The sequence below is a fragment of the Zootermopsis nevadensis genome, unplaced genomic scaffold (genome assembly GCF_977971745.1).
Source record: "Zootermopsis nevadensis isolate Lab colony 2312 unplaced genomic scaffold, Znev_1.0 Znev_ptg000021l, whole genome shotgun sequence".
Lineage (NCBI taxonomy): Eukaryota > Metazoa > Arthropoda > Insecta > Blattodea > Termopsidae > Zootermopsis > Zootermopsis nevadensis.
The window spans coordinates 6699948-6725592 of NW_028259153.1; the positions used below are offsets into that span (position 1 = coordinate 6699948).

General features: G+C 44.6%; 1 protein-coding gene and 1 long non-coding RNA gene across 7 annotated transcripts in view; one reads left to right on the forward strand and one right to left on the reverse strand.

Moving 5' to 3' along the window:
- Window positions 1-525: 525 nt before the first annotated feature.
- On the reverse strand, window positions 526-4673 carry LOC147873149 (uncharacterized). Its single transcript, XR_015536040.1, has 3 exons — window positions 4484-4673; window positions 3200-3300; window positions 526-794 (listed from the first exon to the last, which is right to left on the reverse strand). It is a non-coding gene; the product is annotated as an uncharacterized LOC147873149 (long non-coding RNA).
- The window catches only part of LOC110838292 (kelch-like protein 10), a 172696-nt gene continuing 149216 nt past the window's right edge, over window positions 2166-25645 (forward strand). The window contains exons 1-9 of one of the 6 annotated variants that reach the window (XM_087352272.1): window positions 2175-2811; window positions 15597-15784; window positions 17013-17264; window positions 18962-19241; window positions 21565-21801; window positions 22621-22793; window positions 23111-23280; window positions 24144-24302; window positions 25275-25482. In XM_087352272.1, the coding sequence (XP_087208398.1) occupies window positions 2785-2811; window positions 15597-15784; window positions 17013-17264; window positions 18962-19241; window positions 21565-21801; window positions 22621-22793; window positions 23111-23280; window positions 24144-24302; window positions 25275-25482 (1694 nt within the window). In that variant the 5' untranslated portion in view covers window positions 2175-2784. Of the gene's footprint in view, window positions 2812-5058; window positions 5252-13258; window positions 13459-15596; window positions 15785-17012; window positions 17265-18961; window positions 19242-21564; window positions 21802-22620; window positions 22794-23110; window positions 23281-24143; window positions 24303-25274; window positions 25483-25645 lie in introns of those variants that run through there. The other 5 variants (XM_087352273.1, XM_087352274.1, XM_087352277.1 and 2 more) reach the window with 5 other exon arrangements.

Genomic DNA, 25645 nt, shown 5'->3' on the forward strand with positions numbered 1-25645 from the left:
AATATAAACTACGTGTATCTATATTGTAAAACTTTTTAAATTCCTTGCTTGACTACCTCGATTTTTCGTTTGAAAATAGGATCAGATAATTGAAGAAGTTTTGATGCACGCTTTTTTGCTTCTAATCATCTCATCATATCGCAAGAGACGGTGTAGAGAAATGAAAAATTCTTCATTGAGTCAGCAAAATGCCTAGCAGCCAAGCAGAGATAATTTTGGCGCCAAGTTCTGTAGACGTACTTTGAGTAAACGTCATTATGGGTTACAATGTTACTGTACTGTGCCTTTAAATTATCTAAATCTGAAAATTAATATAATCCATCAAATTAACATTAGGGTAAATCATCTATTAGGCTTGTAAATGTTATCAACTTCATGTTTCTTGATGAATGCATAACTAGACCCTACATAAAAGCTTTAGCACATACAGAGTGACCAAAATTCATCTACTAACTTTAATTAATTAGTTAATATGAATGATGAGACATAAAAGTAGTATTGAAATATCATTAAAATCATCGTCTCAAGCCATTTTTATTACGATGTGTTCAATGTGTTTATCCTGAACTTGGATAATTTTTTCTAATCTCATCCTAAACATTGACATCACAATTTGGATCCTGTCTTACATAATTTCATGACGAAATTTGAAATTGTGTGCCTCTCGTGTTCAACGTTGACCACAAACTTAACTGGAACTCTCTTGTGAACATTTCTGGGCTTAGGATGATCGAGTGTACTTTTGGAAGATGAATATCCGCTGCTCGTAGATATAGACCTTCATATATTGGTATCTATAAATTGGGCGAAAACAAATTATAAACGAATGGCTTGAGTAATACAGTGTATTAGCGAAGTTCTTTGAATTGTAATTATTCGTTACGGAGAAACAAAGTTCAAACTTTGTAGGTACGTTTTGATGCAAATTGATTCTTCATATGCACAGCTGCAGGCGTGGCAAATGTAATTTAATTTTGTATAGTACGTTAGTAAAAGTAAATGAAACTTCAGCCCAAAGTAGCTGAAGTGAATCATGATATACGAGGTGCGATCACAAAGTTTCAAGACTGCGCGTATAAAAACCCGCACACTTATCTCGGGTATTAAACTCATCCATCACCCTCGAAGTAGTTCCCCTGGGAGTGAACACAACGATCTCAGCGCCGCTGCCAAGCCTGGAAGCATCCCTGGAAATCTTTCTTTGTCAGCCTGTCAAGCACCATCTGCCATTCTGCCTGAATCTCTTCTATCGTCTCAAATCTCCTTCCCTTTAGCTGAATTTTCATCTATGGGAAGAGGAAACCTTAGAAAGGAGGTTGGGGTCGGTTCTTGCAAGATCTTTGAGCTCCTGACAAACGAGAAGTCGATTCTGCTTTTGGTCCTCAGACAGGATGCGTCGCATGTGGAGTTCTTCCTTTAGAATCAGCTGACAGGTCCCATAGCCTATCCCAACAATGTCGCACAAGTCGTTGATGGTACGACGTCGATCTTCGTGAATGGCCTGCCGAATCTTCGTAACATTTACGGGCGTTGTGCTCGAAGATGGTCGTCCAGAACGCTCATCATCATCGACAGAGGTTCGGCCATTTTTAAAACGTGAATGCCACACAAAAGTTTGTGCACGACCCATTGCGGACTCCCCAAATGCTTGCTTTAGCATTTCATAGGTTTCCGTAGACGTTTTGGCGAGTCTTTGGCAAAATTTGATGCACACGCCATTCCGAAATCGCAGGAGGGTCGGTGTAATGCACTACCAAAACGCCCGTAACTAAGAAACAAATGCTAATTCGATGATGCCGGCTGGCACACTGATTCACTATGAATGTAGGCCGCACCCCCAAGCGGCAGAAGCTCGTTCTACATCCGGTTCGCCCTCTATTGACACAGTCTTGAAACTTTCTGATCGCACCTCGTAGAACGTGTAGTGAATGCTATTGATTTCTCAAGGCACGGCTTTTGGAAGGTTATGACAATTAGATTGTATCACTACACAGCGTCTGTATTACTATTGTTAAAACCATAAATTCTGCGAAACAGGTATTATGAGATAGGAGGGTCAGTAGGAAAAGGAAATTTGTATGGTCAAAGAATACGAACCAGCGCAAATAACCGAAGGAATGTCCAAGAACAAATAATTTATGAACTTATAAGTTGTGTAGAATAACATATTTCAGTTTAAGAAGACTTTATAAAATCAAGAGGTTATGAGACATTTTGCATTGTAAATTATATACAGCGCAAATTGAACAGTCTGTAATGTATAAGCAAAGTCAACACCGTCCATTTGAAACGTACTGTTCGCTAAAGAGATGCCTCTTGTCCAATGTATTTCATTAATTAAGGTGATGTGTGCGTGTTCAAACCTTAATTTCTCCGACCTTCTTTTTTAGTGTGCAAACATTTTTTTGTTTATCTTAGCCATTGTGTTTCTGTCGTCGGCCGAGAGGTGACAGCTCCGTTCCGTCTTACCGCACGTACCAGTCAGAACGTCGGTAGACGCATCCTTGAGTCATGTTGGCTGTACCTTGTACATTGACGACGCAGTATCTTGTATACAGAATGTCACAAAAATTACGCAATAGGAACAAGTAGAAAAACTCAAAACGAGAATGCGAAAGGAAGAATTGTGTACAGGGGACCGTCAGATGGGACAAGTGTATGAATCACTGTGGGAGGACCAAATTTATAGGACGTGATTTACAGCTCTGAAACTACGAAATTACTCCACGTGATACAACGGTGGACAGTGGTCGGCGGTCAGCTGCTTCTCTGCACCGTCGTCCCATGCAAGGAAGACATCAGCAAGGAGAGGTAAGTAAAATTAACCTCATGTTTCACTAATACTGTGTTATGTTCGCATTTGATCTTTTGTGTTTGAACATGAACGTAATCCGGAAGCATATTTTATGGTCAGATAAAGGAGCATTCACGCGTATTTAATTGTTTTGGCGTACGTATTACGTGGCGTAAGATGTCAAAGCCGGAAACTCCTGGGTTCGTGTCTTGGTGAATATGTTTGGTTTACTGACAATAATATATTTCAAATATAAAGGATTGTGACGATGGTGGATTACACTTACAATTATTCATTAGCTGGACTTTTTCCCATCGTTCTGCTATCAGGGAGTTAGTTTTAGTTAATTGCAAGTGACTTAATAAAGAAATAATGTTAATCGGCGATTCCAAATTTTCTACAAACCTATCAAGTCGGGTTGCGTGAACAGAATGTCTCTCTTCATCCTAACGGTAGGGTAGTTCAGTACGCCCCAAGAAAGCGACGTTCCACCGGTATCAGCTTCCCTTCAACACAGAATTATGTAATCGGCCATGGCTTCATTCAGTTAGTCACATTATTTTTGTGGCGTCGGGTTCTTTGAAACAAAAGACGAATTATTTTGGTCTTACTAGTCATAGCAAAACGTCTATACCAAATATCACGAAAATTCATTCTGCCGTTCTTTAACTTTTATAAGCGTACAGACGGACAAAGCGAACTTATAAGGCGCTCTACAGAGATTCTGCTAAAATTAAAATGCGCTGTAAACGTATTGAGTCTTTTATGCTACAACGCTGTGTGAACTTGTAGGTAAGAGGAACACACTGTCTTCATCCTCAGTTGTATTCTGATTCTCTATCATTAATACTTAAGTGGTGCCTACAGATGTCTGAATAGTCTAAACGTAGTTATGTTGATATAGTATAAAATGCAGTTATGTTGACAGACGTGTAAGTGTTATCAAGTTGAAAATCTAAATTATAAATTTCCTATTAGGAACGGAATATTTGATTTTATTCTTAAATATGGGCGTGTCCCACGAGCCAAACTATATATATGTCAGCAAGACTCACTTTTTAGACTGAATTTTATTAAAAAATAATTCTGCCTTCCAAGGAAAAATAACTAGCGACCATGTGAAGAAACAAATATCTCAAACATCGTTGGTCTCGTAGGTAAATATTAAGCGTCCGCCCCAATTACCCGAAGCTCCACGTAAAGAGTAAAAAAAAAGCATGTTCTTTAAGATTTGTCCCAAAAAAACAGCCGCCCCGATTAACCGGAATCTGCTGTATTAACGTTAAGACTCTTGAAAGACCACGATAGTCGGGGCGAATCTGTTCGTTCCACGTCCGTCAGAAGTTAATGTTATGGAAGGGGGTCAGAGGGGGAGGGGGAGGGTAGCAAATAAGGAAGTATTTACTGTCAGTACTGAAAACATTAACCCCAGGTCACTGTTCTGCTTCGTACGTCGGTAATATCTTTGGTTTGCGTAGTACGTGCGTGGTTTTCCTTCTATCCCCCAAGGTATGACGTAGGCGAAACGCACGGTTGAGTACCGACTACTGTACAATTGTTTTTAACTGTATACTTGTGTCGATGGTAAAACTTGGTGTCCTGAAATATGACTGGAAACGTATTTAAAATTATAATAGACAATCTTGATTAGAACGGCTTGCGGGCAATTCTCTCTGGCTTCTTACTTACTTAGATGTCAGAAATGTAGTTCATTCTGTAACATATCTTGTGCTTAATATCTGTTGCACGTTCATTTGAAGTTATCAGCCTTTAAATACGAACCCAGAAAACGTTTTACAAAAACATTAAATACGTGTGGCAAGGCAAGACTCAGCGCTCCACTCTGGTTGTGCACATGCGATATCACGGGCAACAATGATCAGACTTACATTGTTGACAAAACAGTACAGCAGTTCTCTATTTCTTGCAACAATAGATACCACTTCATTTTAAATTAAAGATAAAAATATATTCTGTTGCTTTCACGTTAGAAACGTAAAATAGATCCATCTTATTATTTTACGTAAATGCGTCTATAGGGAAAGGTCATTCGGCAAAACAGCGTTAGGAAAATGTGTAAGATCCATACCAACAATGTGTAAATATGGACCGACAACGGTCAGTTCTTATATGAACTCCTGCGTGCGTAACAATGCTTTACACCTTTACCTAAGAAACTAATTGTTACGTCACTTGTTTACACTGATTTGTTGTGTATCATTATTGTCGTCAACAATCCGCTTTCGTCACTCCGGAAAGAGCTGAGCTGCCAATCGCTTGTAGAAGAAGTGCGTCGTAGAGCAGATAATTTTGTGCTGGTAAAAACCTTTTAGAATATCGCAACTTCTTATCTTATAAAAGAATTATTAAGAAATCTGTAATACTCCATTTTAGTTTTGATTAAACTGATCATTGTCGGTGGACATCGTGGTCTCTTACAATTGAACAAAGTTTTAGGTAAGGGATTCCTATTTATTATCATTGTTATTATTTGCAATTGTATTTGTAATTGTCTGTGATATCGTGAGGTTTGGTGTGTAATCGTTAAACATTCACATGCCACCAACTCCATATCTCGTTGAATCTAGATGACTCTACTCCTGTAACGTTGGCTACCGGAGGAATTCTGCAGCCACCTTCGTCCTTAAGGGAGGATAGCAGCTGGTTCTTTTTATGTCGTGTTATTGGCAACGCCCGATTGTCTGATTTTATTTGTGCTGTCACGAATACTAAACAATTTGAGGTAGAATTTCTATTGAACTGTTTTCTACATTACGACGTTGTTGTATTCCAAATACCTTCTGCATTTAAGGTAAATATTTCAATTTTGCAGCAATATGAAAAAATCTCTTGAATTAATTTCGTAACTCTTTAAATCGGAAGACGGTCTAAAAAATATTTAAGAACTGCAAATAATCACTGCTTACAGTGCAACCCATAAATACAGAATGCAGCGTTAAAGTTGCTAAAGCTGATAGTTCATGCACGAAGTGTCGTGAAAACTAAGAAGATTTCCTTGAGTTCAGTGCGTAACAGTAGCCATAGTCGCTTGTTGCTTTTCAGTTTTAAACGATGATGAACCAACTGGCATCGGATTAAAGGAACGTAAATTCTGTTTCTCGGAATTAAAATCGTAGAAGGTCAGTGTTCGTGATCCTGCTTTGATAAAAGCGCCGGAAAAACTTTTTGATGGATCCGAGACATGATTTATTTAGACTAGACACATTTGAAATTTCATTTGAAAACGACTATTTCGATAAAGAAGAACAAAGAAGTTTTACTTGGCACTAGTAGAAATTTGGGGATGAGTGAGGTTTTCCGAGCTTTTCCTCAGTTGTAAGGCAAATACAAGGGCACAATTCAAAAGGAGGATGGCCCGCCAACCCCAAATCGTTGAGACCTTCAGCTGACTTGAGCGACTTATGGGTTCAAATTCCAGACAACTCTCCAACCAAAATCCTTTTCATGAAGGACGAGTTGCCCTACGCGATAATTCTCATCAGCAGCAGCAACAGACCGTCAAGGCTTCCGCCACGACCAAACCCTCGTTTAAATTATGAGGCTCTGTTTACCATTTCCAGCAAAGCGTTTCTTACGCAGGAATGGTGTTTTCTTAAGACAGACTCGGGTCTGTGACCTTAGATCCTGTATCTTCCTCTCCGAAAAAGAATTTTGCCTTGGCGTCGTTCTCTTAACGCAGTTGCTTTCCTGTAAACAGAAACCATTATTCTTGTCAGGAGTCGAACCCAGTGTCGAGGCCTCCGTTTCCGTAATCTCCTCTTCGAGGCAAAAAACTCTGATCCTGGCGCCATTGTTCTGTCTCGCTTAGTTTCGGAGTTAAAGGAACCGCCCTTGAAGGAAATCGAACTCAGGACACTTTGCCCAGAGTTATGACCTTCCTGTGTTCTCTCATTTGTCTTATGGAATTATCGCGCCATGTTTCTTCTTCACGGGCCACAAGTGAACGAGTAATGAAATGTCAACTCTCAAATTCGAGTCTACCCATGGCTGGTAGACTCTGCGGTATTTACTAAGGGGAAATACGACAGTTTCTTACAAATTCATCTTCTGGGTCTCAGACATTTTTCGGGCTTGTGACCTTAGTCAGTCAAATCTTTCCCAGGAACAAGAACAGAATTTGCCTTAGCGCCATTCGTCCCTAGTGGTCGCTATCCGAACAACAGAAAACATCTTCCCCGGAATTCGAAGGGGGGAAACGTTTTCTCTGACCCAGAGCCCGGCCCACTCAAAAATCATCTTTAAAATTAATAAAGTAAAATGAAGCCGGACGTTATTTTTAAATAAGGGCAATGAAATTGCAATCTTCTCATTATTTTTAATGTGTTCTCTTCTTATAGGAAAAAAACTTAGAATTAATTATTGAATGTAACCAAATTATAAGTTAGGGTAATTTTGTTCAACTACCAATAATGTGTAGATATGGAAACCAACCAACCAAAGAAGCTAACTGAGGGCAGAGGCCTGCGCAAGCGCAAGCATCGTCCCTACCTAGGTGAAACCATTCCTGCGCACAAGACGCATTGCTGGAAATGGTAAACGGTCGTAATATAAGAACGGAAATTTTGCTAACACTAACGGGGTTTCGTCGTGGCGGGAGCCTCGACCATTCAAACTGGGATTTGTTGCTGCTGATGGGAGGTTATCCTGTCAGGCAAGTTGTCGAAGGAATTTGGTTGGTTGGGTCTCTGGGGTATGAACCCAGAGAGGGAGGGGCCGTTTCGGCTGAAGGCCTCTGCGGCATGGGGGGAAGATCACTTCAGCTGATGGCCTCCATGATCGGGGGGAAGGGTGGCGGGCCGTGCCCCTATTAAGTTATACCCTGGCATTCGCCTTACAACTGAGGAAAGCACGGAAAACCTCAGTCAGGGTAGCCGAGTAGTCTAACCACTCGTTGTGCTGACTTGGCCGTCTTTTGGGGATGGCTTCGGCTGGCCTGCTGAACATCAGTCGCCCTCGGTTGCCCTTGGGTGAACTCTGGCAGCCCTCATTCGGCACGAGTGTCTTCCGAGTTGCCGAACTAAGGGGTTCCCCACACCAGCTAACCTCGAGTCAAACCTCTCAGTTAGTGCTCTGATGTGGTCGGCAAAGAAAGGGACCCCCAGATCCTCATGTATTTGCCTGTTACTAACGTACCAGGGCGCGTTAGTAACAATTCGAAGACACTTGGATTGCAGAACTTGCAGCTTCTGGACGTGGCTGTTGGCAGCTGACCTCCAGATCGGGCATGCGTAATCCATTATGGGACGGATGAGCTGCTTATAGAGTAGTACACCGTTCCTGATTGACAGGCCACTTCTCCTATTGATAAGCGGGCCTAGCACACCTAATCGTTGCGCTGCCTTCTTTCCCACTTGGTTGACGTGCGCCGACCAAGTAAGCCCGGCGTCAAGGGTGACCCCCAGATACTGCGCTGTTTTGACCCATTGGATCGGCTGTCCGAGGAACTGCACTGCTCGGGGCTGTTGGATGTGTCTTCTCGCGGAAATGAAGAGAACCGCGGTGCTCTTCGAGACGTTGATAGCAATCCTCCAGGCCCTGAGCCAGAGCTCAAGTCTACTGAGGTAGGTCTCCAGATACCTGACGAGAAGCGTTGGGCTACGGGACGTGACTACTAGAGCCGTGTCGTCCGCGTATTGTGCTAACTCGACGTGGCGGGACGGTGTGGGTATGTCGTTGACATACAGACTGAAGAGCACAGGGGAGAGAATTCCGCCCTGCACAACTCCAGCCCGCATGGTACGACGTGTGGACGTGGCCGACTGGAAGGATGTCTGGAATGTCCGGTCAGCGAGGTAGGAAGAGATGGTTTTTACTAAGTACGACGGGAAGTTGAGGACGGTCAGTTTGTATAGGAGGCCTTGGACCCAGACTGTGTCGAAGGCTTTGGCCGCGTCCAGGAAAACCGCGCCGGTTAGCCGCTTCTCATCAAGGTTTCTGTTGACCCTTTCGACGAGGCGAGCCAGCTGTAACGATGTGCTGTGTCTGGGTCGAAACCCAAACTGCTCGTCGCGCAGCAGCCCGCGTTCACTGACCTCGTGTAGGACCCTCGTTAGTAGGATTTTCTCGCAGAGTTTGCCGACCGTGTCGAGAAGACTGATGGGTCTATAGGAAGAAGGTAGCGTGGGGTCCTTCCCCGGCTTCAGTATGGACACCACTCGAGCGTGTTTCCATGCCGAGGGGAAGTGTTGCCTGCGAAGGACCGCGTTGAACACTTTCGTGAGAAAGGTTACCGCGCGTCGTGGAAGATGTTTCAGGACCCTGTTCGGTATACCGTTGGGGCCCGGAGCCTTGCCAAGCTTGAGTCCCTTGATGGCCTGGGCGACCTCAGATGGACTGGTTAATTTTGGTTCATTTACAGGGGCATACTCGTATGCTCGCATCACCTCGTTAACCATGTCAATTGTAGTCAGGTCCGACGGGTAGTCTACCGGCTGGAACTGGACCTCAAGGCTGTCGGCTAGGGCTTCTGCCTTCTCGAGGTTCGAGAGAGCCAGTCCTCCCATCACTAAGAAGGGGGGCGACGGAGTGGGGACTCGCATCACACGCTTGGTCATTTTCCAAAGCGACTGGTCCTCGCAGTCCAAGGATTCGAGCGTGTCGCTCCACTGTTCGTTCCGCCACTCGTTGAGACGATAGGTCACCGATCTCTGGAGTCGATTGACCTGGGTCTTAAGAGCGGGGTCTCTTGTGACCTGCCATCGCCTCCTCAGCCGGTTCTTCAGGCGTATTTCATCTCGAATACTAGCGGGTAGAAGCGGTCGCCTGTCAATGCGGGGTCGAAGCTTGGGAGCGGACGCTGCTGTGGCTTCCAGGATAGCACTGGTCAGCTCCTCGACGCACTTGTCAGTTTCTTCCTCGTCGTTTACCACGGGGTTCCCCGGTAGTCTGCTTTCGAGGCAAGCCTGGAATGCAGACCAGTCCATTCTCGCGAAGTCCGGGCGATCAGGCATGTTTTGAAAGGACGATCGGCACGTGGTGTCGACGAGGACGGGCAGGTGATCTGAGCTGAGTGCGGGGCAGACAGTCAGGTGCACCGGTAGGACGAAGTCCTTGATGAGGACAATATCAAGGACGTCAGGTGTGGCGTTGTGTGTGTAGGGAGCCGTGGTTGGAGAATCCGGCCCGTAGATGAAGCAGGAATTTCTGTTGGCGTAATCACGCAGGAGCGAGCCCCTAGTAGAGATAAGGCTAGAATTCCAGTCCGTGTGTTTCGCGTTGAGGTCACCAGCCAAGAGGACCGGGAAACCCCCGCTCAAGCACTCGGTCAGGTCCGACTCTATCCATGGCCGGGTGGGTGCGAGGTATGCCGCCACTAGCTTGACTTTCCTGGTTGCCAGTACCAGGTGGATGGCGGTTGCTTCTAGTTGTTGTAGACCCGATACCGGCACAGGGTAATGATCAATGCCCCTGCGGACAAGGATCGCTGTGCCACCCCCTAGCGTCGGGCGGTCCGTACGATGGCAAACGTAGTTCGCGAACCTCAAGGCCCGACCCGACGTGAGGTGCGTCTCGTTCAGGAGGCAAACATCGACTCCGTAGTCACCGAGGAACTGCTCCAGCTCCAGCTTCCTGTCGCGGACACCGTCGGCGTTCCAGTAAGCCAGCCGCAAGGCCTTGCTACCGTGTCCTCTAGGCCGTGCAGTCATTGTCGGCCATGAAGAGGAGAACGGTTTTGAGGAGGGCTCGCGGACGAGACCCCCCGGGGGGGAGTGAATGGATCGCGGCGAGGAGACGTCGTGTCAACTCAATGCAGACCCGTGGTGAGAGGGTTTCCAGGATATCTGAGATGTCCTGGAGCGGTGATTGACCCTTGGGTGGGGTGGGGTCAGTCTTCTTGAGAGCAGGTGCTGTGGGATTTGCCACCGGCGCCACAGGACGAGCGGGCTTGGCACGGCCGCCCTTGGGGATAGTCTGCCGCTCAGTCTGTACAATGGCTCCAGTTGGCGTTGGGGCGGGGTTCTTCATAGCCGCAGCCTTGACGACGCGGCCACCACGGACCACGTGGTTCCACCCAGGGCCCAAGTTCTCCTGCTCGAGGGAAGGCTTAGCTAGCGCCGATTTGGGCGCTGGCAGGCGCGTGGAGACGTCGTTCTTTCGGCCGCGATCCCCTTTCGCACGCTGTGCAGCGGCCGTCTTGGCTTCCTTCCACTTACTGCAACCTCTATAGTTCGCAGTGTGGTTGCCTCCGCAGCTGCAGCACTTAAGTTGTTGCTTGGGGGTGGCACACGACCCGGATGGGTGAGCGTCCCCGCAGGCCACGCACCTGGGTGCATAACCGCAGTTCCGCTGCGTGTGCCCGAAGCGTTGGCACCGTTTACACTGCATGGGCCCCTTCGGTGCAACATATGTTTCTACCTTGACCCGCAGACCGCAGATCTCAGTAAGGGAACGCACTTTCGCCACGTCGGGGCCTCGTGCTACCGACACTATAAAGTGTGGCGTAAGGGGACGGTCACCGTCCTGGTCCATGGCCCGGCGCCTCGATCGCAGTTGCATGACCCCCTGCACAGCAATGTGCATGGCGGCCAGCTCCTCGCGTACCTCGGCCTCAGGCATGCGCACGCCCAGGTTTTTAATCAGCAGGCGCACGCACCGATCCTCAGGGAGGGAGAATGTGTGAAAACTCACACCCTCGCCCTCATCGAGGGACCGCAGGACCCTGACGGTGGCCCGGAACCCGTCGGCGGTCTCAGGCACAAGAGCCAGAAGGTCTCCCTTCATCTGCGCCACGATCCCGCAGGCCAACTCCGCGCGAATCCTATGCAGGAAGCTGCGTACGTCCTTCACCCCAGAGACGTACACCGGGGTTTTGTTACGGCGCTCCCCCGGAGCCGTTTTGTCCACTTGAGCGTTGGAAGAAGAAGCGGCGTCAGATGACACACCAGTGAGCGGCCCGGACAGGTCCCCAGTCACCTCCATCGAGGAAGAGGGTCCCGGCTGGGAGCCGGGTCCCTTGGCTGAGGGCTGCACTGTCCTGCTCATGGAAACGGTGGATGATGTTGCTGCTACCGACGGGCCATCGGGCCGATGAACTTTTGCCGGTGCCGGCAGAGAAGGTGACTGGGCTCCGGACAGTGGCCCGGGCGTCGGGCGCCTGGATGCGGGTTCCAACGAACCGCTCGAATTGGACAAGTCCAACTCTTTGGCTTTCCTCTTGCCAGTGTTGGCTCGAGTAGGCCCTCCGACCACGGTCGTAGCTGCTGTATTTAATGCTGCTGCCACTGCTGCCCGCTGTCTTTGCTTTTCCGCCGCGATGGCGTCCAGGATCTGCTTCTGGACCTGTTGGAACACTTCAGGGAGGTGGGCCTTCAGAAAGGCCAGCTCACCTCCTTCCATGTCTCTCAAACTTTGTTCAATTGTAAGAGACCACGACGTCCACGTCACAGATTTCTCAAACTTTGTTCAATTGTAAGAGACCACGACGTCCACGTCACAGATTTCTTAATAATTCTTATATAAGATAAGCACTTTCTATTTTCTAAAACGTTTTACCAGCAGCTTGTCAAAAAGCTAACTCCAACTCCAACTCCCCCTCCAAAGCCGATTCTGTGTCTGTAGATATGGAACCAACCAACCAACCAAAGAAGCTAACTGAGGGCAGAGGCCTGCGCAAGCGCAAGCATCGTCCCTACCTAGGTGAAACCATTCCTGCGCACAAGACGCATTGCTGGAAATGGTAAACGGTCGTAATATAAGAACGGAAATTTTGCTAACGCTAACGGGGTTTCGTCGTGGCGGGAGCCTCGACCATTCAAACTGGGATTTGTTGCTGCTGATGGGAGGTTATCCTGTCAGGCAAGTTGTCGAAGGAATTTGGTTGGTTGGGTCTCTGGGGTATGAACCCAGAGAGGGAGGGGCCGTTTCGGCTGAAGGCCTCTGCGGCATGGGGGGAAGATCACTTCAGCTGATGGCCTCCATGATCGGGGGGAAGGGTGGCGGGCCGTGCCCCTATTAAGTTATACCCTGGCATTCGCCTTACAACTGAGGAAAGCACGGAAAACCTCAGTCAGGGTAGCCGAGTAGTCTAACCACTCGTTGTGCTGACTTGGCCGTCTTTTGGGGATGGCTTCGGCTGGCCTGCTGAACATCAGTCGCCCTCGGTTGCCCTTGGGTGAACTCTGGCAGCCCTCATTCGGCACGAGTGTCTTCCGAGTGTAGATATGGACCGACAATGGTCAGCCTTTATATGAACTCCTGCGTGTATAACAATGAAAGAATAATGATTGGAATTTCTAACCCACGCCTGCAACAATGTTGGCTGAGCATCCGTAAGGCTCTTTTCTCGTTTCTTATACTTGCATTATAATAGCCTGAATGAACCTTATTGCACTCCATTCCTTTACCCAAGAAACTGATTGTTACGTCATCTGTTTACTCGTCATTGTTGTGTTTCATTATCGCCGCCAAAATCCGCTTTCGTCATTGTGGAAAAGCTGAGCTGTGAATCGCTTGTAGGAGAAGTGCGTCGTAGAGTAGATAAGTTTGTGCTGGTAAAAACCTTTTAGAATATCACAAGTTCTTATCTTACATAAGAATTATTAAGAAATCTGTGCTCCTGAGCTCCACTCTCTCTATTTTAGTTTTGATTAGATCCATCATTGTCGGTGGACATCGAGGTCTCTTACAATTGAACAAAGTTTGAGGTAAGGGATTCCTATTTATTATTAATGTTCATCACATTTAATGTTTTCATCTCCATTTGTGAACTCGTGTAAGAGAATTAGACTTGTCTTCTTTTTAACTCAGTTTCAAGTGACATTAGATTGACTTCTGTTTGTTCACGGCATCATTTATAATAAAAGAATATTCCAGTAGGCAATTAACTTTTTAAAGTAATAAAACGTGTTTCGTAGCCCAGAATCTTAATAAAAATATGTGGATGTTAAGAAGTGGGGTTTATATTGTGAATAATAATTCTAAAACTTTGCATCTCTTGATACATCGACATTATTAAAGCGATTTAAGGAACTCTGAAGAAATTTTATTTCGGTTTCACAAGCCTAATTATCGATGAAACTCCCTCTTATGATCTCCCTACATCAGCAGATTAAATCCGGGGAATGTTTGCTATTATTGAGTGCAAAGTATTTATGGGTGCAAAACGTGGTCTTTCACTTTGAGGGAGAAACACAGACTGAGGGTCTCTGAGAACAGAGTGTTGAGGAAGATGTTTGGACCCAAAACGTGAGTGGGACAGATAAGAGAGAAAAGTGAATGACGAGCTCCTCACCCGATGTTGTTGGGGTGAGTTGAGTGTTTACAAGGCCTGAAGGGATAAGACCTCTGAGAAGACCTCGGCGTCAGTAGGAGGATAACATTAAAATGGACCTTATGGAGATGGGACTCGATGGAGCGAACTGGCTCCGGATAGAACCCGGTGGCGGGATTTTGTGAACACGATGATGAACCTTCTGGTTCAGAAAAGGAAGTGGGCTATTTTCTTTGAAGAGCCGAGTACCAATCGACTTTTCGTAGAATATCTGCTCATTGCAGTGTGTGAGTGGCGTGATCTAGGCCTGATCTACGCATGCGTTAGAACAACTTAGAGCCTTTGTGACTGTTCCCAACTGTAATTCTCGCGTTAATTGAAGAATTTAAATTACATTTTGTGCATATAGTGTAAATAAATTTGTCACTTAGTTAGGAAAGTCCTTAATCACGTAAGCTCTTAAGCACTTTTAGTTCTACAGAGAGAAGAACTCGAAAATTTTATGCTTATGAAAAGGCGTAACCTTCTTTTTCCAATTTTTTTTAACTGTCTCGTTCTGCATCGAAGGTCATGCAATATTTATGGCATATTTTAGTCGTAATTTTTTTAAAATCGGTTCACCAGAGTAGAAGCATCTGAGACTTTATAGATTACACTGATATTTTATAAGCAATGTCTACGTAGATTACATATAAAAAGATTTAAATTATGCGAGTAATGACAAACACTTGGCATGCCTTATTGACTGAATCAGTCACATCTTCGGGGTGATTAAGTCAAGAAGAGTGAGATGGGAGGGGCATGTGGAGTGCATGGATGGGGCAAGAGGTGTGCACCGGGAATTTTTGGAAAGCCTGGGTAGAAGAGGCCGCTGGGGAGACCTAGACGTAGATGAGAGGATAATCTCAGGCGGGATCTATGGGAGATAGGAGTTGAAGGAGACTGGATTTTGTTTGCAGAGGGCTTTGGTTGGTTCGGTGTTGAAACTTCGTGATCCGTAAGCCGTCTAGGTAGGTAGTTAGATTAGTCACATTTACAGCTTTGTCATTTTGTATTGAATCTCAACAGGCATTCTACAACATAGATAAAAAATGAGTCCATGGACCAGAATCTAACAGTAGCCCAGGTAATAAAATGTCTCGCCTTTTATGAAACTTTAAGTTTCATGTCCGTGCCTCTAAGCCACATTCACAAACAGATGAAGACAATCCACACCTTCATTCTCCACCCTCTAAGATCCATTTTAATATTATCCCAGGAACGCATGCGACTCTCAACTGATCTTTATTTTTTCAGGTCTTCCGATTAAAAAGTTGCACTTCTTGTCTCTGCCATGTGTTCTACATGCCCCGCCCATCTCATCACCCTCGATCTGACAGCCTACAATTTATTAATTAGTGAAGAGATCTATTAATCTGCATATTATGCAATTTTCACCATTCCCTTGTCAGTAACTCTCTCGCAGGACCAGATATTCTTCTCAGTACCGTGTTCCCTCTCAGTCACTCCCAGTTGATCTGCACACACGTCAGTATGAAGAAAAACCTGTAACAGCGATCGACTGATTTTCAGGAGATGGAGTCAAACCAACATCACAGCTGTTTCCAAGTCGGCGTCAGGTGCACGTGCACCAAAGCTTTGGTCCGTCTGAATAAACTAAGAGAGAGGAACTTCTTGTGTGACGCGGTGTTGAGGTCGGAGGACGGCGGCGTCTTTCGAGTCCACAGATTGATCCTGTCGATGCGTAGTGAATATTTCAGGTTTGTTTTTTGGCTGACGTGGTTGATTAACACGTGAATTAAGGACACAAGAGACGTCAATTCGTATGTGAAACGTTTTATCCCCTCTGATGCAGAAACCTGTATTTTTATACGGCTGATTGTCTTTTGTTATTTGTTCGTTGTCATGAAATCTCACGGCATTTCAGACGTACCTACTTCTTTCCTTCAAGATGGAGGCAGTAAGCACCCCTGAAACGTCCGATAATTTCTATGAGACAACATCCCGGAAGACGTAGGTGTTTTTTTGTACTAATTTTTAAGTGCGGTTGTACCAAGGTGACAGTCAATCGATCTGGAGGGAGAAATAGAATCCCTTTCCAAAACGTCTTCTTTTTAATACATAAAGACGACCGACAAAATCCAGAAGAAAGTTGGTAATGCCCGGAACATTGAGAGCTGCTGTGAGTTGGTCTGTCTGAAATATAATAAACTATAATAAAGAACCTCGCGAAATAAGTTTCATTATTACGAGAGAATCGTTCGAGAATTTGTGCATACGTTAATATGCTCGTGTTTTAAATCAAGACGCGATGCGTTCTCGAAATGAGAAATGAATTTTAACCGTGAGCCATTGATTCTGTCTTCCAAGAGACGTGTCTCACGTCTTGTTACAAGCTGTGCCCTCTTTCAGTTTCAGACTATCAAATCTTTCCGTTTGTCTTGCACTGCAAAACCCTTAATTTGTAATAAGAAATTCTTTGCTGGTTGGTGATCACTTTTAAAGGCCTCGTAGAAACATCGGCTTTTCTTTTAAGTTGTTTATTGTCGGGAAAATCTTTTGACAGAACAAATAGACTTCATATTACGAACTGATCAATCAGTGGAATGTACAGCCTGCGATGTGTGTTGAAATATTTGCGTTGGCTTGAAAATTTCTGTAATAGTTGTTATAAGCTCAGACATCTCTTGAAGGAGTCAAGGGTACTTAAGAAACGAGGTGACCATTCTATAGTTCAAATGTTCGCTGCTTGCTTTCCGATTTTTAGGTTAAATTCTTTTAAGCTTTCGCCCGCTTTTGAACCTCTAGCATTTAATCCGGTCCCATTAGTACACATTCTGGAGTCTTTTAATTATTCAGGTAACAAAAATTCATCCACCATATTGACGTAAGGATACTTTTATTTGGCTACGTGAGTCATAAAAACTTAAACTTTGTGAGCATGACTTGTAATTTTATGCTCGCCGTTTCTCCAAATCGACGTTTCAGGACCCTCTTCACGACAACACTGCACACCAATGAGGAGACTGACATTCTCCTCCACGGAGTCAGCTCAGACATGATGACCGAGATACTGGATTATGTTTATTCTCGCGAGGTGGACATCCGCTCCGACAACGCGTGTCGGCTGCTCGAGACGGCTGACTACTTGTGTATACCGGACGTTACTGAACTCTGCTGCGACTTCCTCATGGACGCGATGGACGCCGACAACTGTATCGGCATCTTGCGTGTCGCAAGGTAATTGATGTTAATTTGTCATTTGCTGTGACGCCAGCCTTCGTCGCTGGAGCGAATCACCTTATCTCATGCTGAGTGCCGGGTCGGAGATTAAAGCCTCTGACTGAGGACTGAGCAAATTATAATGCGTTTGCATTTTGTTATTAACGTCCCTGAAATTTAAATGTTCTGATTAACTGCATATGTTTTGATCTTCATTATGAACAGCAGATGAATAATTTCACCATGTATAACGTAAATCGCGACACAATGCGGGGTCACAATTATCTCTCTCTTCCTTTCCTTTTTTCTTTCTTTCTTTCTCTGCAGCATTCCTTGCTTCTTACATAATCCTCCCAACAACAAAATCAATATTCAGACCTACATATTTCTGCATACAGCAAAACCTCTGTTAACCGAGCCTCGATTATCCGATTCTGGCATTAAGAGACCGAATTTCAACCAGATCGGTTGCGATTGATTTCCACCGGCCAGAGTGGTTAAATCGATGTCCACGCGGTACAGTTCATTTATCTAACCTCACCCCAGATTTTGCTGATTATTATGAACACTTCAAGACATTTAGAGAATTCGTTATTATCGGGCAAAGACAAGAAACAGCCCGCTGGTTCCCGTAGAAGATGAACTCCTACTCCTTCTTGTTCAGGACAACATAGCAAGCAAATCAACTGACAACGGCAGAATCACACCAGAACCTCCAGTTCATGCGATGGACAGAATGACTGATAAATTCACTATTTTAATAGAGGGACTCCCTCGAACAGCGCTCACGAGTGACTTTTGCCGTCGGCTTGTGCGTGCGACTCGCCCGCATCATCCGCCGACGAGGAAAATCTGTATTGAGTCTCTACTTATTCGTTCAATTCCATGTCCACGTTCCCCTTTCCCCCGCTCATTCGAGTTATCGGATTATCCGACCCGTGGTTCCCCCATATAGTTCGGTTACACGAGGTTTCACTGGATTAACACACACCAAAACGTCGTTTCGCCAAGATTTGAGCCATGTCTCATGGCTCGAAGTGGCCTATCTCCCCTCTCGACGTTCTTTGGAGTCGCTGGGTTCGAGGCCCTGATGAGACAGCAGGGCAGGACAGTTTGTGTTGTGAAGGCAGTTCTGTTTTGGGGGTCTGGTTTGACGTGTCGAGTCGTATACCCAACCGGAGACTGAGCCCTGGGAGGCTTGACCGAATTGTGTCTCTCTGTTCTCTATTTTTCAGTGTTTATATAATTTTTATTAAATATATTTTTGGTTAATCGGGGGTTCTTTTATTTGCTTTTTTGGCTTAACCGCTATTCTTATCCTACGACCGTACCACCTCCCGGCTTCTGGGATTCTTTTAATCTTCTCGGCCGCCAGTAGAGCGCAGGTTAATGCCAGAATTCAAAATTCTACATTTTTCATCTCACTGCCTTCTTCGCTTGCGTAAGCCATGCCCTTGTTTCAACCTATAATCTTATCACGAGGACGAGCGGGCATTGCCTGGGAACTTTCGGGTCCGAAAACTTTCTATTTTGCACCGGTTAAACGAAGCGTCTCTCAGCGCTTCCTCTCCACGTGTCTGCCCTCAGTTTCGGTCATAAGGGCTTCAAACTGTTAAGGTCAAAACTGGAGGCGAAATACTGTGGTGTGCAAATGCTTGAGAATCCAGTTTTTGCTGTAGTGTTTAATTGTGCCAGAATTACCCTCGCTGTCGCAGGTCTCACTCCTGCGCCGACCTTGAGACTCGCGCTCGTCTCTTCGTTCTGCGCCAATTCGTGGAAGTGTCTCGGCAGAGCAAAGAACTGCTGGAACTGCCTGTAGAGGAGCTCCAGGCGGTAATCGAGGCCCAGAAACTGAACGTCAAGGACGAGAGAGTTGTGTGGGAGTGCATTCTCCGGTGGATCAACCACGACCCGAACAACAGGAAAGGTCACATCGCGGGCCTTTTGAAGGGCGTCAGACTGGGACTACTAGACGAAATGTTTTTCAAGGAGCAGGTCAGTATGACCCTGAAATCGTGGATGTTAATGGGAAGTGAAACCCGCATTTTCAATTCCATATTTACACTTGTTCTTAACTAATTAATGCAAATCGTGAGCCTTTCGGTTAGTCAAGTGTAAGCCCGTCTGTCTGTGTGTCCATTGGCATTTCCAGCTCGAGAACGTCTAAACGGATGTTCATTACCTTCAATACTGATGAGCTTTAACGGAATCTGTTGACACATTCCAATTCTGTTTAAAATCTTACAATAACAACGTGAAAATTATACAATGATTTTAATCCCTTATTTCGTGCAAAATTTCCTTAGTAAGAAATCCCCAGATTAACTTAGTTATTACAGTCTCAGCGTTTATTGAGATCCATTACGTGTTTTAATTCAACCACAGCATTCCACCGTCAACTACATTCAAACGTCTTCTCAGCTCGAATAGGAAAATCCCCCAACAGACAAATCACGTCTTCTGGCGCAGCATTCAACTTAACCAAAGATCCTACTGCCATAAGAAGCGGGTCTTAGCTGCTATAAAAATTTCAAGCAGCTCCGACGATGAACACTTAGCATGATAATCTTCAGCTGATTGACCACATAGGGACAACAGATATCCGAAACGTTCAGCAAGAAGGCTTCGTTCTACATCCAAGAGTAAATTACCCGAGGGGCTTCAAACTCATAGCTTGAACATTCTAATATTTTAAACGTAATCTCACGAAGCAGTCGTACAACTTACGATATTCCTTCTCCCATTCCAGCACGTGCTTTTACCCGAGAGAGAAAAAAACGATAGACAGTGTCGGACACTGCCGCAGTTATTTTCGTGAAAACGTCAATCGTGTAAACAAAATTTTTGTTTTGAATCGTTTAATTCATTTGCAACTTACATTTATTGAATACAGGGTAGTGGTATGAAAAGTAGGATATTGTAAATATAATCATTTTCATAAATGATTATTTCTTAATTGGTACTTATCCATACTTGACCCGGGCTCGTCAGATGCCGCCTGAGTTGTCCGAGCGCGCTTCCGTTGCCTTTATTCGCGGCAGTACTGCGCGTTGGTTTTGGGTCCAGACCTGGCGTTTTCGGTGTCATTCTCTTTGGAATTTTGTGCTCTACGCATTCGTGCCAGATTTTTGTAATTCTGGTTTTACTTTGCCCTCATATATCGCGACATTTTAAGAAAATCGGGAAATTTTCAAACGTTTTCAAATTCACAGCCTCGTATCTTTTTGAGTTTTTGAGATACACACTTGGAGGCCAGGATTAGTTCTAAAATATAAATCTCTCTTCAAACTACACTTGTTTCACTCGGATCGGATAATTAGTCTCTTAGATATGATCCCGTTTATGGACACGTATCGAATCCGGAAAGTCGAAAATCGTGGGTTCAATTTGCGCGTGCGCAGTTCACGACGTCCGGCCGCCACGAATGTCGGAGCGGTACTGACACAAACGGTCATCCTTCCTCTTTAAAACGAGACTACGATGGCGGCGCTATGTCTATTTTTAGCCGAATTATTGAAGTTTGAAATTACTTCGACAGAAACTGTCGCTCATTTGGGCGCGATTGCCTCCCCACACACGGCATCGATTTTAAAGACGTTTTCACGACAAAAATGTTTCTACCCTAAGTCAAATGGCCTGTGATTTCAGCGACTCACCTCTTACGAATACGTGTGAACAATCGCACGAATTCATGAAAATGTTATCTGCTTGAAATGTTTTTACAATTTAGCATTCCTATCTACTAGTTTCGAACAATTAAGGAGAACCACCTGATGATGACCAAATAAGGTCGAAACATGCAATGCCTCATAATAGACATCGAGCCCATCATCACACGCTGTTGTGTTGACGGGCCTTACACCCAACCTTCAACATGCAGAAGGTTGCCTCCCTTGACACTCGAAGCAACTAATTGTCATAATTTTCTTACGTAATTTTAACGATTAATTAAAATTATCGAATCAAAAAAAATGTGGTTATCGCAGCGTGCATTTCGCACGGAAGAGACGAGAAATAAGTTACATTTTTGAATGTAAATCAAAATGCAACCGTTACTGAAGTATTTAAATTTCGGTTGAAACACATTTCAATATTTTTCTCTAAGATCAATTTAACTTTGTTTTCGCTTCGCTCCTCAAACTGTGCATTTGTTGTGAGCGTCGTTAAATAAACGAAAAAACACATTTTCCTTTATATACCATAATCTATTTCGGTCAGTTCCCAACCAAATTATGTGTGAATTTCTTGTATCCTCTGCAATGGAACATTCCATTTCTTCCAAAAAAGTTCTTAAGGTCCACATTGAACTGTTCAACAGGTGTCAAAGCACCCTTACGTGACGGAAAATGAGAAGTGCAAACTCGTGATCTCGGAGACGCTCACATTCCTGGACGACGTGAAAAGTTTGACGAAGGACGACAAGGAATTCGTGACACCAAGGATTGCCCGCCCGCGAATCCCACAGGACATTCTGTTTGCTATTGGTGGGTATCGCGACGGAGAACCGTCAGATGTGATCGAAGCTTACGACGCACGCGCAGACCGGTGGAGCCTGGTGAGTTGCACAAAAGTCTACTCTTACGGCGCGATGTTAAATGACGTCTCCGAGAAAAACTAACTTTTCATCTTTTGCTTATTTTTACTAAGTAATTGTTTATTTAAGCTTAATCACGAGGACCTCATTGCCTCTTTATTTCGTGTTCGCTAATTTCCATTGCACTGAACACTTTTTTAAGAGAAGCTCCAAAGACATGAATTAAAAAGAATAAATAAATAAATTACACAGGTTTTAAGTCTCATGTACAATGCAAGTTCTAATAAGAATCGACGAAGGATGTGAAATTTTCCTTAAATACCGTTTACAATAAGCGTCCTACTTCAACTGTCATGGCAACCTATCTGCTGATTTTAGACATCGTTGATCGTCAGTGGATTTCAACGTAACAAATGAAGCACTGATCAGCGTCGATGTTGGCCATCTGCGTGGTCACGCCTGGGGTGGGGTGGGGGACGTACTGCCTCCATCTCTGCGTCGATAAAACCCAAAACACCAACATCTGTCTTTACCATCGTACGAATCTGAAATGTTAGCTGTTGATCAGAAATTGATTCTACATTTGTCTGTCGAACTTGACGAGAGCTTCTCTTCGGGTCTTCCTGTTTCCTCCGCCTCTCATAATCCCACCTTCGCTCCAAGTTAATTTCTCACGGTCTTTGTCGAGTGCCTCCCTCCACGGGGTAGCAATTTCGGTCCACTGTTGGGGGTTGCACCTCTGCTCCGGTGGTTGGTCGCTTTGACTCTAATGTAAGGACTTCACTTCAGTAGACCGAATGACCCAAAGAAACATAAAGTCATGACCTGTCGTTCCTGCAGGTGGAGGGGATCCACTCGATCGGTCCGCGAGCCGACCACGGCACGGCAGTGGTCGGTGTCGACATTTACGTCATCGGTGGTTACGACTGCGGCTTTGAAGATTTAAGATCATGTTTCTGCTTCAACGCTGTTACGAAGACATGCCGCGAGGTGGCGCCTATGCATGAACGCAGGTAAGATGCAGCTTCATAACTAAGGAACTCCTTGGAGCAGAGTTCTTCGTCAAAAGCTGATAGTCGTTGTCTTAGTCAAGGTATAAAGGAGGGCAGGGGATGTACAATTGTACCACTCACATACAGGATCATCGTGCAAAGTGTGAATAGTTCGGAGGACTTTTGCGACAAAGTTGGTTTTAAGAATTCGATTTGCTTGTTAATTCATTTGAATTATGATTCAACAATGACGAGCGAACAATTGCGTTCTGCGAGAGGAAATGCATCTGAATCGTAATAAATGAGCATAGGAGAGAGTATACTTTTTTTCGTTTCAGATACAGTTTTATGGTGGCAGTTCTGCGAGGTTCAGTGTACGCCATGGGCGGTCACGAGTCTCATGTGACTCACAGAACGGCCGAAAGATACGACTGCGAGACGGACCAGTGGTCTTTGATCGCTCCAATGAACACAGAGCGACGCTATGGAAGTGCGGCTACACTGAATGGTACGTAAATCCTGTTAAAGAGTAGTGTATGAGTTAGTGCAGAAGGCGAGGCGTCTGTCTGTCTGTCTGTCCGCGTGTGTGAACGCAAGAACGGTTGAAGGAATAGCAGGATTTGAGGTCCTCACGGCGGGGATTACGAAGATGGCTGTCGTTTGGATTCTGCCGACGTTTCAGGCGAACTTTATGCCTTCATCTTCAAGGCATTCCTCTTCGCTCTTGATCTTAGTTTCCCTCCCTCCATTATCCAATATTCTTTCATTATCCCTTTCTTTTATCCGTGCTACGGACTACGTTATTTCACAGACTGCAACGGCTTGAAGTTCTGAGTGCGTGATGGTTTCTTCTGCTCTCGTAAGCTGTCCCTGTGCGTCGTCTTCTGCCTTTTTAGTGTGCACTAGGAGTGAATGCAAACAACCATCACACTGTCAAACTGGCTCTCAAATAATACGGATGTAATATGTTTTTGAGACAGTTAAAAATCTCATGTAAATAGCGCATTGTATTATAAACGTAGAGCACCTTTTAGCAGCTCTTTCCGTACATCTCTAGTACCAAATGTAATTAAATTCGGTTCGCAGAAGAAGTAACCTACCATCATCTCCACTTAAGCACTTTATGCTGTTTATGTTAAATTTTACAGTTAAACTAATTTCCTTTGACACGCCGATGGTCTGCATTCGAAAGAAAGAAACAGATGAACAGAGACGGCCGTGTCTGTGCAGTTTCTGTGACTCGAAGGGGTACTTAATAGATTTACAAATTTAAGTAGGGATTGTCCCATGTCTGTGCTCTGCATGGACCAGTTTAATTCCTCTCCCTACACCAAATATGTGTACAGTTCGTGTCATAATTTGTTTTTACAGACAAAATATACGTCGCTGGTGGAAGTGACGGAAACAATTATCTAAACTCGGTGGAAATTTATAACCCGGACACCGACGAATGGACGTTCGTTGCACCAATGCATTCTGAACGTTGGCTTTTTTCTTGTGTCGAGTTCCACGGCTGTCTGTACGCCCTAGGTGAGAACTCTGGACATTCCGAGTGAAGCTCCTCTGTCCTTCTTACAGAACTTGCTGTTGTGAAATGTTTTCCTGGTATTTTTGAGTGCTTGAAATTTAATGAACAGAATTTTTCTCCTGTCATCACAGAGTTTTTGTCACTAATGTTAACCCCGATTCGTGGTTTCGATTACATTCTCCACAAAGAACACTTAACTAACTAACTAACAATCTCTTGTGGTATCTCAACTAACGCATGCCCCATTTTTCACACAGTCGCACTTTTACAGCTAAATATTTTGTTCTTGTAGCAAGGAAATTTCAGTTTGCCTCGCTGTTATCCCCAAAAAGCCGATGGTTTAAAGCAGTCCCTTCGCAGTCTTGTGTTTCGTCACTTGTTTTCTAACGCCATTTTGAACAGTGCATCTTGTGTTGTTGTTGAACTCTATTTTCGTAATCCGTTTCATGAAGCAGACGACAGAAGTCAGGCGCAATTTCCTGATGCTACAAGTGCGAAAATAATATTTTAGCTATTTCATCCTTTAATTCGTTTCTGCTATTAATATTAACAATGCAAGAGGGAATTAATTTCATTCGTTGTATTTAATTCATTCGTTCCGTTTACGGAATTACAAATTTTAAGAGCGTAAATTCCGTTGGTTAAGAGGGACGGAGTTTGAAGCATCGAAATTACGATAAATACAAACATCTAGAAAGTTATAATTGGTAATGTTGAAGGTAAGATACCACTTGTGATACATAGTCTTAAAAGGAAGGATAATATTAAAATATTTTATGGAAGTAGAGTATGTGAGAAGGATTCAACTACAGGCATTTGTGAATAAGGTAATGGCTCCATAAAGGCCAGATATTTCGTGGCCATTTGACAGAGTAATGAATATCAAGAAGGGCCCCGCTGAATGGGGTTAGAATAATTTATCGTTTGGTAGTTTTTTTATATCCTGTGACCTGTTACTGAATGAGTGTGTGCAGGAGGACACAACTGGACATCATCCAAGCTCAGTACCGAAAAGTATGACCCTGCAGAAAACACGTGGACCGAGATACCTTACATGAACTTCTATGCATATAAACTCAACGCAGAAGTGATCGACGATATGATATTCGTCGTCACTGGATATTATGACAGGACCAAATTCGTCCCCCAAGTCGCATGTTTCGATGACAAGGAAAATCGATGGTTTGTTTCTTTGTTTGTTTCTTTGTATGATTTTTCAGGGCTGTATAATCACAAACTGTTACTTTCTAAAAGCACTAGGAAGTGAATCATTTCCGATCAAAATAACCGCGATCTTGCTGATACTGAGCCGTGTAGTGTCGAAGAAAGTGATCGACGTTCCAGA